Source organism: Aulonocara sp. 'chitande type north' Nkhata Bay, linkage group LG16 (assembly GCF_057382095.1).
Source record: "Aulonocara sp. 'chitande type north' Nkhata Bay isolate Kocher_YH1m ecotype deep benthic linkage group LG16, A_spYH_male_GT1.1, whole genome shotgun sequence".
NCBI classification, from domain to species: Eukaryota; Metazoa; Chordata; class Actinopteri; order Cichliformes; family Cichlidae; genus Aulonocara; species Aulonocara sp. 'chitande type north' Nkhata Bay.
In genome coordinates, this window is record NC_141359.1 from 17,753,014 (window position 1) to 17,768,767 (window position 15,754).

A 15,754-nucleotide genomic window follows, 5' to 3' on the forward strand; every position below is an offset into this window, starting at 1 on the left:
ATCCTGTAGCTATGTACATTTTCACTTTATTTGTAAAAGCACATAATGGGGCTATAGGCATAACCCAGCAGTAGCTAACACAGAGGACAGAGGAGACCTTTTGAAAATGAGAAAAACAAAATTCTGAATTTGCAATTGTTGCCTACAAATTCAGCCCCCCAAAATGTTCATGTTTCAGGTGAAATGAATATGTTGGTGTAAAGAATATGCTGGAGCAAAACACTTCTGCTTAAACACAAGGAAGATGGGGACATGGACCTGCTGACAGTGCAACAGTCCAGCATCTGAAGCCTGAATGGCTCCTTCAGTGCTGCATTCCTCTCCACATTCTCCTTTATCACACAATAAAGACAGAAGCTCTTACATCCCACCAACACCATCGCAGGGTCACAGTTTTAGCTGTCAGTCACACAGGCCATCATCTTATTGTCTTTGTCTACTACAGGAACAGCCTCCAGCCATATCAATCATCTTTATTATCATGACTTAAAAACCTTTGTTAGTTAACTTTTTGCCCGGGCCCCTTCTTTATCCCACTCTCCAATCACAATTTCATGGGAAGTCCAGCAGGGCCAATGAGGAGGTAGCGTGGGCAGGAGGAGAATGCTTTTAACCTGCTGCATCTGGTGCTTTCCCACTGCTATCCCAGTGGGACATGGTCACCTTGTTTTAAATGACTCTAATGCGGTTGAGGGGGGGAGCGCTGTCTTTATACTATCATAATGGGGTGAAATGTGCTTGTTATAAACATCTCACTTAGGTAGTTTTCCTTTGAGTGATTAAGACCAAGCACCTGTCTGATAGAGAGATATGGGAATTAAAATATATCCAAGATCAGACAGCTATGGGAGTGTTTGTGGCTTCCCCGCTATCCTATTAATACCAAGCTGAATTTCATTTACAAGCATGCATCTTAGTACTTATGTACCTTTTTGCTGAGGGCTACTCCATCTTCACAGTCCAGCACAGCACAGTCGACATCCAGTGAGGCTAGTTTCTTCAATTTTCGCTCATCGTTGCCAGGGCAGTAGAGAACTGCCCTGCGGGGTATGTAGTGCAGAGAGGAGCCTGCAGAGTGATAGTGATGACGCCATGCTTCAGCATACAACTGCCAGACTGCGGCCCGGAGCCACCCGCCCTTTCTGTCAACAACAACATACACATACATAAGGACATGATGATGTAAGGACATAAACATACATGCTTTGGTGCACAGAGTACATACATAGAAATGGCAGGCAGGTGTACTATGAATGCACTAATTCATGTCTCTGGTGCATATATTACTCATGAGCACACACAGTATCAATAAGTAGCTAAGGGCCATGAATAATTAAAGGCTGTTGCTGCATTCATAATATATGTAGTGTTTATAACACTCATGGAGATCCAGTGAGGAGGACTCACTCAGACTTGAGTGAAAGTCTGGATGCATTTCATTTTGGGAGTTCTGTTTGCCCTTCAGCTTTTCATTGAAGTGAATGAGAGACGCTGACCTGTGCTTTGGCAGTCTTTGTGAGAACAAACTCACCCAAACACCGAGCCACTCATATGCTAATTATTGCCACGCTGCTGAATATCTAGGCACGGCAGAAAGTGAATGAGTATCAGAGTCACTGTTGTTTAGTGCTGAGTCACAGAAAAACTTGTCTTAAAAGTGCGGATCTTTATTCCTACCATGAGCTCTGAAGGTAAAAATCAATTTTACATAATAATGTGTTCTTTTAGTCACATAATTCCCAAATGACTAAGTATACATAAAGATAATGCAATTTAAAATTAAATTGCAAGTATGCCATGTTACGAAGTCACAAATTGCATTGTCAGTGGTAGTAGTAAGTAAATTATAGATATTATAGTCAGCTAACATTTGGTATCGAGCCAAAAAAATATTTAAAAAAAAAAACAGAGAAGGAAATTCCCCGATACCTGCTGATCCTTTGCTCAAAGAAGGTGGGGTCACTTCAGGTCTGGAACATTTTAACAACAATCGTGTTGTAATGACAGCAGAGAGTTCAAAACCCAGCTGAGCTCCAGAAAGACTGACGGTATATGGTCGCAACTCTGGAACCTGATATGTGCTGACTGAATAGATATTTATTAAACCTTATGAGAAGCTTGGGGGGAAACTTCATGAAGCACAGATCTATGAGGATTTGAGCACTTCCTGAGTATTGCTCATTTTGCATTAATGAAAACAATTGTTGTTTCATGTTTTCTTACAGCAGAGTTCTCTCAGGGCACCGGATGTCCATTCTGTATAAATAAATATTTATGTCTCTCATTAATATGGTTTGCCCTCTTGTGGAGATAATGTGATATTCAAATAAATCGATTCTGTGTGAATGAAAACCCAAAAGTAATTGTGTGCACACAGGCTCAAAGCCTGGGAGTCACTGTCAGTTCATTTCTCTGTTGAGAAAGAAGTTGTTTACACTGTTTTTAATTGTAGTTGCCAATGCTGTATTTATATCTGTACCCATCACGAAAGCCTATGTCACTAAAAGTTCCTCTTATAGCTCTTATGAGACACTGACAGCAGGAGCTCCAAAAACAGAGTTCTAAAAACTACAATAGGACCTAGAATCTGCTGCGCAGACACAGAAATAATAGGGTACTACATTCATCAGCTCCTGCAACTATGGAAAGGTTCCTGAAAACACCTTTTAACATTGCTGTACTCTTTCTGGGTATCAGAAGTCTGAGGATCCTATTGGTAGATTGGTGTCTTTCTTTGCCTGAGGAGGGCAAAAGAAAGAAAGAAAGCAAGTGAGGGGATATCCCTTCTGTAAAGAGGGGCTGAGTTATTCTCTTTTCATGTTTCTCGCTCTCTAAAGGAGCTAAAGTGACTTCAATAGCCACTTAATCCTGTCAACTACGCTTCCACATGCCCTCCAGTCCCAATAAGGCCTAATTTACACTGAGATGTTGCAGTTGTAGCAGGCAGTTAAAACCAATTTAAAATGCTTCCAGCATTTTAGTGCTTCCAGGCATTGAGTGTGTTTACAAAAGGCTTGGGGACAAAGTTTGAAGGGAGAACTACGGCCAACCCCATGCAAATTGTAGACCCGTTAAAATGGGTACAGCTCACAATACGTTTAGGAACTTAAATCTAAAGGACCAAAAACTGGTGAGAAAGAGATGAAAAACAGCAGCACTGAAACTAGAAAGAAAGAGAGCGGGTCCAAGAATCCAGGCGAGTCTCAAAATGAAATGAGTCTATTCTATTCTATGCACACTGCACCAGGGGAACTGTTACAACGCTATACTAAGTACCAATCAATAAATCACTTTTTCATCGGCATCATGATGGGAACATGAGCAATATACACGCTGAAAAAGACTGTGTGAAATGCCATGAATGTGAAAAGTTCTTATATTTATATGTGGCATGTACTGACACTCAGCAAGCAGAAATAGCACCTTGCACAATAAAATCAAATTTGAGGTCATTTTGCATTGCAACACTTGAGTGGCTGGCTTTGTAATGCCAAAATGTGGCTCTGGAGACACATACCAAAGTGGGAACTGCCACAAAGCTGATTCTCACAGGATACACAGTGCATAACTAATTTATTAGACTACCACCCAGAGTAAGGTTTATGACACAGCCGCCCTAAATTAACAATATTGGTAACTAACAAATGTTTGTGTTTGTTTTTATAATGTGTGTAACCCTTTAATCAAAATATTTTAAATGCTAAGGTATAATTACAGTAGATATCCAATCAATTTACTGAAAAAAGACAAAAAAAAAAGACAAAAAATGATAAATTATTATTTTTTGATTAAGTGGCCAAACTACAGTTCATTTCCTGATCAGAAAAAATACTTTGGCTGGATGTCATGCTTGATTAATTTCTGACTTCTCACTGTAACAGCTCAAATTTGGATACAAAACTGTGAATTTAGTTTATTTGACCAATAAATAACTGTATTTTTTAAAATCTGTAAACAGGTTTTTGACAGATTTATAAATTATTTGTGTTTTCTTGTTATTCATGACAAATTTGTTAAGCACTGCATTTTACCAACACGTTAATGACACAGTCATGATAATTACAGTCTAGAAACTTTAAATTCATTTAGTTTTAATCAAACTGAAAGTCAAGATCAAAGTTAGGTGCAGTCTGACATAGAGAAAAATACTCTTTCTGAATTCGCTACTGTACTTTTTCATTACAGTGGATACCTTAGGCCACATATGTACCCGGTCTGCAATTCCTCCAGTGCTGAAGTGGGCAAAATACACCTACAGGTGTTGTAGTTTATATGATTAAGAATAAGAAGGACGCCCAGGTGCAAAGGAAAATCTACATGTGGAAGACAGTGACTAGTGCAGCTACATCCATAGCTCTGCCCTGACTCATTGATTAGACAGGGTATTTACGCTTCTGTTAAATTTTAATGTGCTCATAACTCTCCGTATGCTTTGATATGATATATGATACATATGGAGTTTAAAAATAATATTTTCATAATGGGTGTAGTCTGAATGTTCACAAACGTTGCACTTATAGTGATCCCATTATAAGATGTTCTTGATAAAATTGACCAAAAAGCTCCCAGGAGTGGTCGATGCTAGCTGCTAGTATCGACCACTCCTGGGAGCTTTTTGGTCAGTAACTGGCAGGACTGACTTCCAGCCAGGTGAAAAACATTCTCCATCTTTACCCTAAATTCAAAATGTACCAGAATGATGGGAAGAAGAAAACGCATACAGAAGATCTGTAAAAGCTCATCATTGAAGAATAAAACATCATCTGTAAAACATAGTGGAGCCAGTACAATGGCATGAGCGTCAATAGCTTCCAGTGGCATCAGGTCACCAGTGTTTATAGATGATGTAGGAGAAGACAGAAGCAGCAGGTAAATTCAGTAACATATAAAGATTAACTTTCTGCTCAGTTACAACCAAAAAGTTAATTTTTCACATTGTAACTGGTAATTGACGAAAAATGGTGAACTTAATTTAATTTGCTGTTTTGGCATTGGGATTAAAGATGGTGAGTGTGGTTGTTTGCATTAAACATGCATTTAACTTGCATTAAAGTTTTCATGAAAACCTAAAGACACTGCTTATATAGTCAAGCAACCACAACAGCGAATGAAGGAGAGCTCCGACAAATGGGAATCTGAACATCCTAACCAAATACACACATAACTTCTAGATTTCTGTTTACATCATACAACATCTGTTTGATATTTCCACATTATTAGATCAATGCATGATATATTTGCATTCTACATATTTAAAGAGTCCCTAGAGTGCTGTTTTCCCCTGTACTCCTTTTTTACTTTCTGGCTTTTTACATGAGGGGTTATGACAACTCAGGGCTATGTGACCATATAGCAGCTGTAAAGTGGTTGAGGCTTGCCTCATTGACTGTGTTTACTGGTCTTAGATCAGAGGTAGCGATATGTTAGTGGGTTATATGGTGCTGGGTGCGAATGTTTCTTATTAGAGAGGCAGCAACAGACGCAGGCCTGGCGGCACTAAAAGAGGTGGGGGTGGTGGGTAGAATGCAGTAAAAAGGGTGGTAAGCTCAGTGTCAGACTGTACATGGGTACAAACCCCGACTATGGTATACTATGTTTGGACCAGCAATCTAACAGTAACTTGTCAATTAGTATTTTACATGCAGATTTGTGTCTTTCGTCAACACCAGACAGTGTCTTGGACAAAGCTGTTCACAAGTACAGAACAACCAACTGATCTTCAACTCAAACAGACTAGCCTCTGATGATGTGACACTCACTGTCAGAATCTTTGTAGACTCCAACTACAATAAATCCACCTTGAACCACAAATCCTTGAACTACACATCTTATCTACCCCACTCTGACTACTGTACACGTTCACCATATTCATGTCCTTATCTCTGAAATCCCCTGTTATTTAATCCAGGCAGGTGCATCAATGTGTCTCTCAATCTCTCAAGGTAACAGGCATGTCACTAAGAAATGTCAAACTTTGTAACGATTTCACACTTCCGCCAACTTGTTTAGACCGTTGAGGAGTTTGTGTTCTGTTTCAGATTCTGCTTCTGGCATTTGGGGGTCCTGTGAACACATGAAAGTTCACCACAGCTTTGGGTGGTATTGCATGTTTAAGTGACAAAGCCTGCTGCTGTGGGAATGATCACAGTTACTCAGAGGAGAGAGAAGCAGTCAAGATATGGATACAAACATCTGCTGAGGTTGGGAAAGTGTAGACCCTACTGTCAAAGATGGCAATCTCAAGCTATACTACTAGTAGTAGTTACTAATAGTTTCACTGAGCAGGAAAGGCCTTGTTTGTTATAGACGAGCTTATTGCTACATAATTTATATTTTAAATTTAAAAAAAATTATCTTTCAATTCTATAAAACATTTTCCCCCAAAAAAGTTGGAAAGAATTGTGTAAAATATGAATACAATAAACCACAAACATTGTAAGAACAGCTTTCCACAAATATCCTCCCTGCTTGTTCTTTAGAATGGACAAAAGTCCACCGATGAGCAAACATTTGTAAGTCTGACAGACAACAAATGAAGTGTTTCTGGGAGAAATGTTGTTTCTTGGATAATATAGGCTTATTGAATAAAACAAAATGTGGAATTGCTTTTTGAAAGGTGGGCTAAAGACGAGATGGACTTTTATCAGTGTATCTGTAGTGGTATGGGGATGCACTATTGCAATGAAACTTGTACATGTATGAAAAAAATATACACAAATACACAGGTTTTCGAGTCATTGAGATCAAAAATCTCAACGCTTAGACACCTTATGTTAGTCTTTATGGTATTTACAATGAATACATTTGTTTTTAACAATACTAAAAATCCAGTATTTTAATTTCATTTAATCAAATTTTTCTTTAACCTTTTTGTATCTGAGTGTGTGTGTTTGTGGGGGTTGGTCAAACTTGGGACACAACAGTGTTCTTTAACTTTATCATTACAATTTTTTACTTTATGTTCTTGCTGGTTTAACTGCATACTACTGTAGACCATGATTAATAATCAATTTGTCATAAGATATGTGTGTGACATAACAGTTTCAAAGCACTGTTTATTGTACTCTGGCATTCAATATTGTATTCCGGATACTCTGTAGTAATTGCTTCATTATCATGACATGATGATCACAGTTTCTTGTAACTCTACTGCCCTCCACATGGCAGCATAATAGCCTAATTCAGGTGGTCATATTCATCCAACTGCATGAATTACAGGAGATAACAAGAGGCCCACTCCAAAACAGACGCCAGTGACAGCCTCCCTCTCAATATGTAGATTTCTACAATTATCTCCAGCATGGTGGTGCAGGCAGAAGCTGTGTCTAAAATGCACAAAATTAAAGATCTGTGTTTCTACCCCACAATAATCAGCTACTTTTTAATATGCAAACTACATTCCGAGGTCTGTGGCGTTTAAGATTCAAGATTAAATTTGGTGAAACTAAAGATGAATAAAGAGTAGGGAGGAAATCAATGTTACTGAAGCATCAACAAGCCCTCTGTCTGCAGAAAGCTGTCTGCGGGTGGGAAATAAAATGGTCAAAAAGTCATCAATATTTACCTACCTTCATGTCCACCTGCCTGTCTGACACTTTTTGTTTTTTCAGAATGAAAGAGCTGAAGCATTCCCCGCACATGGTCCTCCTCTCAGCATGATGCTGTATGTGCATGGTTTTTTGTTTTCTGTTTTTCACACTGCCTCAGGACTGAGGACACAACTGGATGGCAGAGAAATGTTGAAAAATTAACCAGAGACACCCAAGACAGGGAGAGGAAAGAATCAAACACTTTTCTACTACTTTTGTGCCCCCTGCTTTCTTTGCTTGCCCTCTAGCAAGTTGGAGCTCAGGATGAGCAATCCGTTCCCCTCCAGTATAGATCAGCTGGGGGTTTCAGAATTTACTGGGGGCTAGTCTCTCTTTTACCAAGAGAAGCAGGAGAGACAATGGCTTACTGGCCACGCTAGCATTTTGTTGCTGACATCTGTATTGACTGTACTTTGCAAGGGATAGGATTTGTTTTATTCATTTTGCTCTGAATAATCCACATCCCCTCAATAGAATCATGTGCTGTTCCACTGCCATCATAAAGATTATTTAATTTTACATCTAAAAAAAAAAAAACTTCTTTAACCCAAGTCTTCACTCATTCAACTAAAGAAACCTTCATGTGTTTGCAGCAGAAATTGAAAATGTCAGATTATAACATTGCTCATGCTACATCTTTCTTGCTTTTCTTTTAAAAGCTATTTCCAGTAACAATGTCCCTCACCTTACACATCCTCCCGTTCACATCTTCTCCCCTTTCCAATCTCATTAGTTTGGGTTTTATGCCTTAATCTACACAATGAGGACAAAGTCATGGCAGTTATCTTCAGCAGCCAATGTCTGCCTACCTGTAATCCTTCTCAAAGTCCCCGGCTTTCTTCCAGCTCACAAATTGGCCCACAATGCTTTTATGCAAGGCCTCCATCGTAATGCTCACAGACGACAGCAGCCTTTTTTCTTCTTCTTTTTTATCCTTCCACATAAAACTGGTTGAATAGATACATCTTAATCTAGATCTCAGGACAGCAAAAAGCCACGATGCAAAGGACACAGGTCTTATATTTTGCAGTCGCTTGCAATGTTACGTGATAATTGGCAGATATCACTCCAGCTTCCCCGCATTGTCTTTGTCTGTCAAAGACTCAAATCTCAAGACAGTATTCAACAATGTCATGCTGTATGCACACTATGAGTTTGATTAATTAGTTATACAGAATGTAAAAGAAAACACAACATTAAACACATGCAGAATAATCCACTTGAAATGAGTGTTAAGACAAAAAACTAAATCAATGAATTTATTATTAAAAGTTAATTGAGAGGGGGACTTAAAGGTCAAACAAGTCGGTCTATTGGAGGAGGGCATAAGGGGGTTAGCTTTTAACTTAGCATTTTTATTGACTCTGACAAAACAAAATGAGCGGGCTCTGTAGGATTGTGCACTCTGCATTGGCCATTCAGGCCTTCAGAGCCCCATTGTAGTACTTTGAAGAGAATGAAAGGAAACCCCACTGGTGGAAATGCAGTGGAACAGCCCCACAACAGGCCACAACTGTTCCCTTATGCATGAAAGGCAGTGACATAAAAGACAAGATGGACTTCTGAGGTAGGGCCAAAAACAAAAGCAACAAAAGTGCTGATCACGAGGGGATGACACGACTCGTCTCAGCAGAAGGAGCAGGGAGAAAAGGGGCAGGGGACAATAGCACTCCCAGCCAAATGACATGTTGAAGAATTGAAAAATCCACACAAGAAGTGTCTTCTCAATTCACTAAACCCACAAGAGCTGGGTGAGTTGGCTGGACCTTGGTCAGACTGAGTGTGTGTGTGTGTGTGTGTGTGTGTGTGTGTGTGTGTGTGTGTGTGTGCTGAGGAGGGGGGGGGGGGGGTGAAACAGCCCACGGCTTTTCTCTAACTTTCTTTCCCAAATCTTTTCCTGTTTTGGCAAACAACTTGGCAAGGGCAGAGACAGACTGGGGTGACGGCTTTAGTCTGTACACACCAAACCGAAACCAAACCAAATCAAAGCGTGGTGGATTCCTCTCCCACAGCTTCCGTTTTGATCTGTTGGCTGTCTGTGTGTCTGATCTGTTTCTGTTTGTGTCCTAAACACAATTATGCTACTGCCCAACCTCCATGGAAACAGTCAGACGGACACAAATGTTTGCTTGCGCTCAAAAGGATCCTTGTTTTTAGAGCAACAGTGTAATGGCTGATATTTGGCCCAGCATTTCACAAGTCATACTAAATAATGCTTCGTTAATAACAAAGCTAGATGATGCTTTTGAGCCTGAATACATCTAAGCTGAAAAAAAGCTGTGTTTTTCCCAGTACATGAAATACTTTTCTTCCATCAATATGATGAAACACAAAAAAGCCATGTGTGCATGTATTTGTGTGTGACAATGGGTTAGCTCAATTTAAAATAAAAACCATGATTAGTGCAAAATGAATGCAATTTTCATAATCTGCTCAAGTTTGCATAAATTATTAAATAGCTTTCAAATGTATAAACATTGACATTTCATCATTTGAATAAGAAATCTTCTGTATTAAGTCACATTTATTCTTTTAAATCAACGGTTGGCACTACTTGTTAACCCAAACTCTAAACACTGTACTCCACAAATGAAGGCCCTCCTCCACGATAGCCTGAGGCCTATCCCACAATTCTTCACACATACCCATGGGCCCTTTCACTGGCCATCACCCTGTCTGATTAATGGATCGATGTGGTAATTGATTAGTGAAGAGGAGGTGGGAATAGTAACATAGGTCAAACGTCAATAATGTCCCCCTGACAAAAGATGGAAGACGTAAAATTTACCAGTGATAGCCTGCAGCCAGACCTCTACCCATCAAAAGCCCTGGCAGGGCTAACATAAAGGTCCCCAGCACATTCTCCGGTGAGCCCTGCCCTCCTTCCTCACAGCTCCTTTTCTCTTGGTAATGCTGTCTGTTAAAGTGGCAGGAACCATTCTGGGAGCTGCTTGTCAGCTCACCTTCATAAAACAAGCCGTAAAGCAGCAAATAACAGGCTTATATGGCTTCATTATACTGGCTATGCAGGATCACAGCCCTAGGCTGAGGGGTGAGGGGTTTGTGCTGGTAGCGGAGAGGCGGGGACAATGTTGGCAGGACAGCATAGTTCTCGTGGAGATTTGTTGTCGCATCGGCTGTCACCATGTCCATGTTTGCTTGGGATAGGGGGAACACTTGACCCCTTTCAACCCTGTATTACCCAAAATCCCAAGCTAGACAAACAAAGAGGTATGACTCAATTTGGAAATGTTGTGACAGCTCCATCTAACAGGACTTCTTTAATGTATCTTTTTTCACTCTAATACTAAAGTAGAAATATTCCATTTTAAGCATCTAACAAATGTTATGCAAAATAATCACCAACCATGGTTGTGTACCTGAACAGTTAAAGAATGAAGATAAGGAGAGGGCCAGATGGAGCATGCATCTGCGACAGTAAACCTTTGGCCACACAGGGCTGGATATGAGAGACATTCTCATTTATTTAATGCAAATATCTAAAGGCTGTTTCACAACTTGACAGCGAGGGCTAAAATGCAATCGGTATCTCGTGCCGTGTCCCCAAAATATTTCTTCTTTTCTTCAGAATCAGCCATCAGAGGTCCATCTCAGTAGAAGCAACAGTAGATAGGTGTGCTTCCCAGTATAACGGTTTGCTTCAAAAGGAAATTTAGTTCCTTTCAAGAAAATCATTCCATGTAGATACATGATAGATATGTGTATATATTAAGGTTCAAAGCAAAGGCAAAACTATAGATGCTCTGCTGATATTAGTAATTCAAATATGCATATGCAAAGGCTTGAAGTACATCTGGTGGACAAGCTTACACGACACTCACCAAAGTGACTGCCTCATTATGTCATCTTCCCAGTCACAGTCATATCGAGATCAATTACTTAACGTTTTAGTGATCAGCACTAAGAGTGAGCGGCATTACTTGTGATCACTCCATAGTTAATTGTCACCTCGATCAACATTAACACTTTCTAACATGCGAACCAGAAGGGGGAAAAGGGGGAGCTGACAGCACACTCTATTCTGAGGCTGACACTTGTTCTCTGAGGGGCGTTTTTTTAGTGTCAGGATTACAGTGCTCGGAAGAAAAGAGGCGGAGGAGAGGTGGGGAGCCTTCTCCGCAACTCATGTCACTAGGTTTGTGTCACAGTAGCACAGGAAGAAAAGAGAGATATGGGGAAAGGTAGCACTGATTGGCATTTACTTTTTCGCTGCCTCTCAACCAATGGGAAACCAAGGAAGCTAGCATGCACGACATCATCTTCCCATGACAGCATCTCATGGGCCAAATTAATCCACCTCCCACCTCGTTTGGCTGCATGATAGATGCTGTGGCTATATGATCTCACACGACCTAAATAGGCCTATCTGGAAGCAAACGCCACAAGGCAAGGTGAGGTAAAAGGTTCAGCGTAAAGACAGTGGCACATATACACACAAACACATCCACACACTGCACAGCATCATCTACACATATTTGGCACCAGGCCAGAAGGATTCAAATGTGTCACCGCCAAACCATATGGACACACATATCTGAGCTAATCTAACAAACACTGCAGCACACAGACACATATTCTAACCAGCACACAGACACACATATCCTGACTGCTAAACAGCATTGCCATCTTGAGCCCTGTGGATCACTGGAGCCACGTGACACCGTGGAGCCTGAATGCATTAATGCGGGCAAGGTGGCTATACTTTCCATCTTAGCTAACAGTGTTACATAATCGTCCATTATATGAATGCATTAAGGGTATCAGTTCTGCAGGTGAGAACACTTGTCCCTGCTCAGCAACACTAGCACCTCAAATTAACTTCAAAATAAAACCGCACAATTTGAAGATGAAGTTGATGACATGATACCTGGTCGACTTTACAGGTGGAAAAGCATTGGTTAATTTTGCTGCAGAACAGAGTGAATAACGCAGGAAAGCACTTATATGGGTTAGCTTTAAAAAGAAAGCATGGTAGCAACAGACCTACTATACAAGCTCTTAGGCTGGGGTGTGTCTGGGTGGATATGAACCTGGATATGGATATGACTGGGACAGTAGATCAGAAGGTAGATCAGAGCATTAGGATATTTGGCCTGTGATGTGATATGTGCGTCTGGTTCCTTGCCCCCACCCATTTACCCGCTCGAGCCCAGACACAACTACACCCCCATACCCCTCCTCAGACCTCAAAAAAAAAAAAAAAAAGTCTGACAGATGGGTGTACTGGAAAGATCCACTCAGGAGACCAAAACATACTAAGGCGTTGTCTGTCTGACGTTTGGATTTGGAGGAAACTATAACCACAGAAAAACAGGAAAGGGAAAAAAGGGGACATCTGTGGTATTTGCCTTATTTTCTCTCTTGTGGGATATGATGTGTTATGAGAGAGCATTGAGTCTTTTGGATCATATTCCATTTAATTAATGAACCCCCCCCATGTACAACATTCACACCCCATCTTCAAGCTCCATCCCTGTAAGTTGCCTGTGCCCCCAAGTGGTCTAATATAATAACTGCATCTTTTTTTTATTATTATTATAAATAAATCTGCTTCAGCAAACAAGACATCTTTTACTATAAATTTGACCTTTAGATTCAAGATCCTAACATATGTATACTTCAAAAAGCACTGAGAAAAAGGACTACACATGAAGGGCTTTTAGATGGTGCACTATAAAGTACTTCTCACTGTGACAGAAACGGTAAGCAGTAACCAGAGTTGAATGAAGATTTCTCATAACAGAGTGAACATTGGTATTCTCTCATAGTCAAATGTCCAAAGCCAAAATCACACGATATGCATACAGGACATCCCTCTTGTATACATGAAATTGGTTCAACCTGTCAATTTCATCAAGTCACAGGATGGCAGAATGATATCTGACTGTGCTATTTATGAGGCACTACTATATTATAATTTGTCCACGTCAAAGCCTGAATGGTCAGTCTCTTTAAAGAGGAATTTTAAGTAATAAAGCTGATACTCCCCATAGTGTTGTAATGACAGACAATTCATTCTTTTAACCAACGGGGATGCCTTTTGCCCTCGACTTCTGCCCAGCCCCGAGCCTTTAATTAAGACTGGCTTAGGCCTGATTGATCCTGACACACCAGGAAGTTTCTTGAAAATCTTACTGCCAAAACCATGGAAGTATTATATAGGCCACAACCCCCCAAAGCATCCCAGAGCCCCTCCCTACATGCCACATAAAAAGGACTGTAAGCTGAAAGCCCTTCTAGTTGGTCCAGTGGGACCCTGCATTAATAAGGTATGCCTGTACATTTTGCATCAGCCCTGAACGACAACATCTGGATTCTCGCTTGTCTAAGTAAGTGATTAGAGTTTTTGGCAAGTATAAAAACAAGAAACAAAGTAAACAGGGGCCAGAAATACACTTCTTTCAATCATTTTTCTTAAGTATTGTTTTCACTGGATATCAAACTTGAGATTGCAAATTAGCTACAAAACTATTATGAAATTATTTGCTAATATAAAGCAAGTTGTATCCGAATTTAATACACACATTCATTTATAACCTTGTGAATTCCAGCAGTTTCTCCTGAACAACAGACCTAAAAACACCACCACATCATTAAATCAACAACACATTTCCTGTAGCAAAAGCTGTGATGCAAATAGGAAGCTGGGTAGTAAGATTGTCAGAGCTCTGTGTTCGGCAGGTGTTGCGCACCACATGGAGAGAATTCTTGTACCGGCTTTCACCGCAACACAGCCACTGATGAGTCAGTAAACCCCATGAAAGTGCAAGAGCTCTACAAACGCTGCCTTCATTTCATGGTGTTCCCATATTCCCCCACACCAGAACTGTTTGATAATGTAAATTTTACAAATAAAGTAGATTATATGCAGATTAAAAAACAAAAATAAATAAAGCACAATACTAAAATGTCTAGTTGACAAAAGGATGAAAATGTAAATAAGGTTATAAAAAAAAAACCAATTACATCTTATATCCAATTTTTTTCTTTGCTGAATGTAGTCCAGATGAACTCCTTTAACCTTCTACTGTCTGACAGAGCCTCATGAAAATTCCTACAACATAGATGTGAGGATGGGACTGATGAATCAAGGACACTCTCCACCTGAGGACCTTCCGCATGTCTATTTAAGTCTGTGTTTTGCTTTCATAAAACACAGTAGGTAGCGATTAACACACATTTCCCTGTGTACCACAATTGGGTTTGTTCGCTATTTACATATTGTGGCGATCTGACGCCAAACTGCGTTTTTGTTTTTCTTCTCCTTTTTTAATCTTTAAATGAGTGTTCAGCTCACACCTACATCTAATCTTCCTATTTACCATGGGGATTCCCTACTCTTTCTAAATGTGGCACTGCTAAAAGCCAAAATGGCAGCTTCCTTATAAAGAAGTGGCAGAGTAGGTCTCCCTTTGCTCTCAGTGCACCCGTTAGCTTAGCACCTATCGCTGGCTCTGCAGGTAGTCTCGATCTTGTGGAAAATATGGGGAGTCATTTATTCCACGCTGTGCAGACCTTAAATCACCTGGGAACTATGGCAAACACTAGGAGTCATATACACACTTCTTTTCCACATACCCAGAACCGATGCAGCTTATACTTCATTATTATTTTATCATATTTTTTGGATTTTCCCGACAAAGTCTTTGATTTCGATTTTTGCATTGTGTTTGTAATGCACCGTTTATACTGCGGCATTCACTGTGTGTGCTCCTGCTTTGTACCATGCTTGGTTCCCTAAATTATAGTGTTGGTTTGGTGTTTTAATGTACGTTTCATGGTGGAGTGATATTCTAAAATCTTCAACTCATTTGGGGGAATAACCTAGTGAAAGATCTAACTTTGTTAGCAATCACATCAACTGGTTCCACAAAATAAAAAATTAAAAAACCTAAGAAAACTGATACACTATAATTGGCAATATATATTGTCTATCAGTACCTAATAACAAAGACATTACTTTTTACTCACTTCACTCTCTACATGTCAAACAGCAGTTTGTAAGATAAAGAAACCATAGGAGTTCTGAAACTCACCAAATCTGTTATTATACATTACCAGCACGTTGAGTGCTGGTTAGCCTGCTAGCTTGAGGCCTGTTTGTATATATTACTCCTTATTCTACCTGCTGAACCTTTAATGTC

At 40.0% G+C, this 15,754-nt stretch overlaps 1 protein-coding gene across 1 annotated transcript in view; it reads right to left on the bottom strand.

The window, feature by feature from the left end:
- clybl (citrate lyase beta like) overlaps nt 1-15,754 on the bottom strand; it is a 67,179-nt gene that overhangs the window by 27,819 nt on the left and 23,606 nt on the right. The window contains exon 2 of the mRNA XM_086267220.1: nt 929-1,142. Coding sequence (XP_086123346.1) covers nt 929-1,142 — 214 coding nt within the window. The remainder of the gene's footprint in view (nt 1-928; nt 1,143-15,754) is intronic.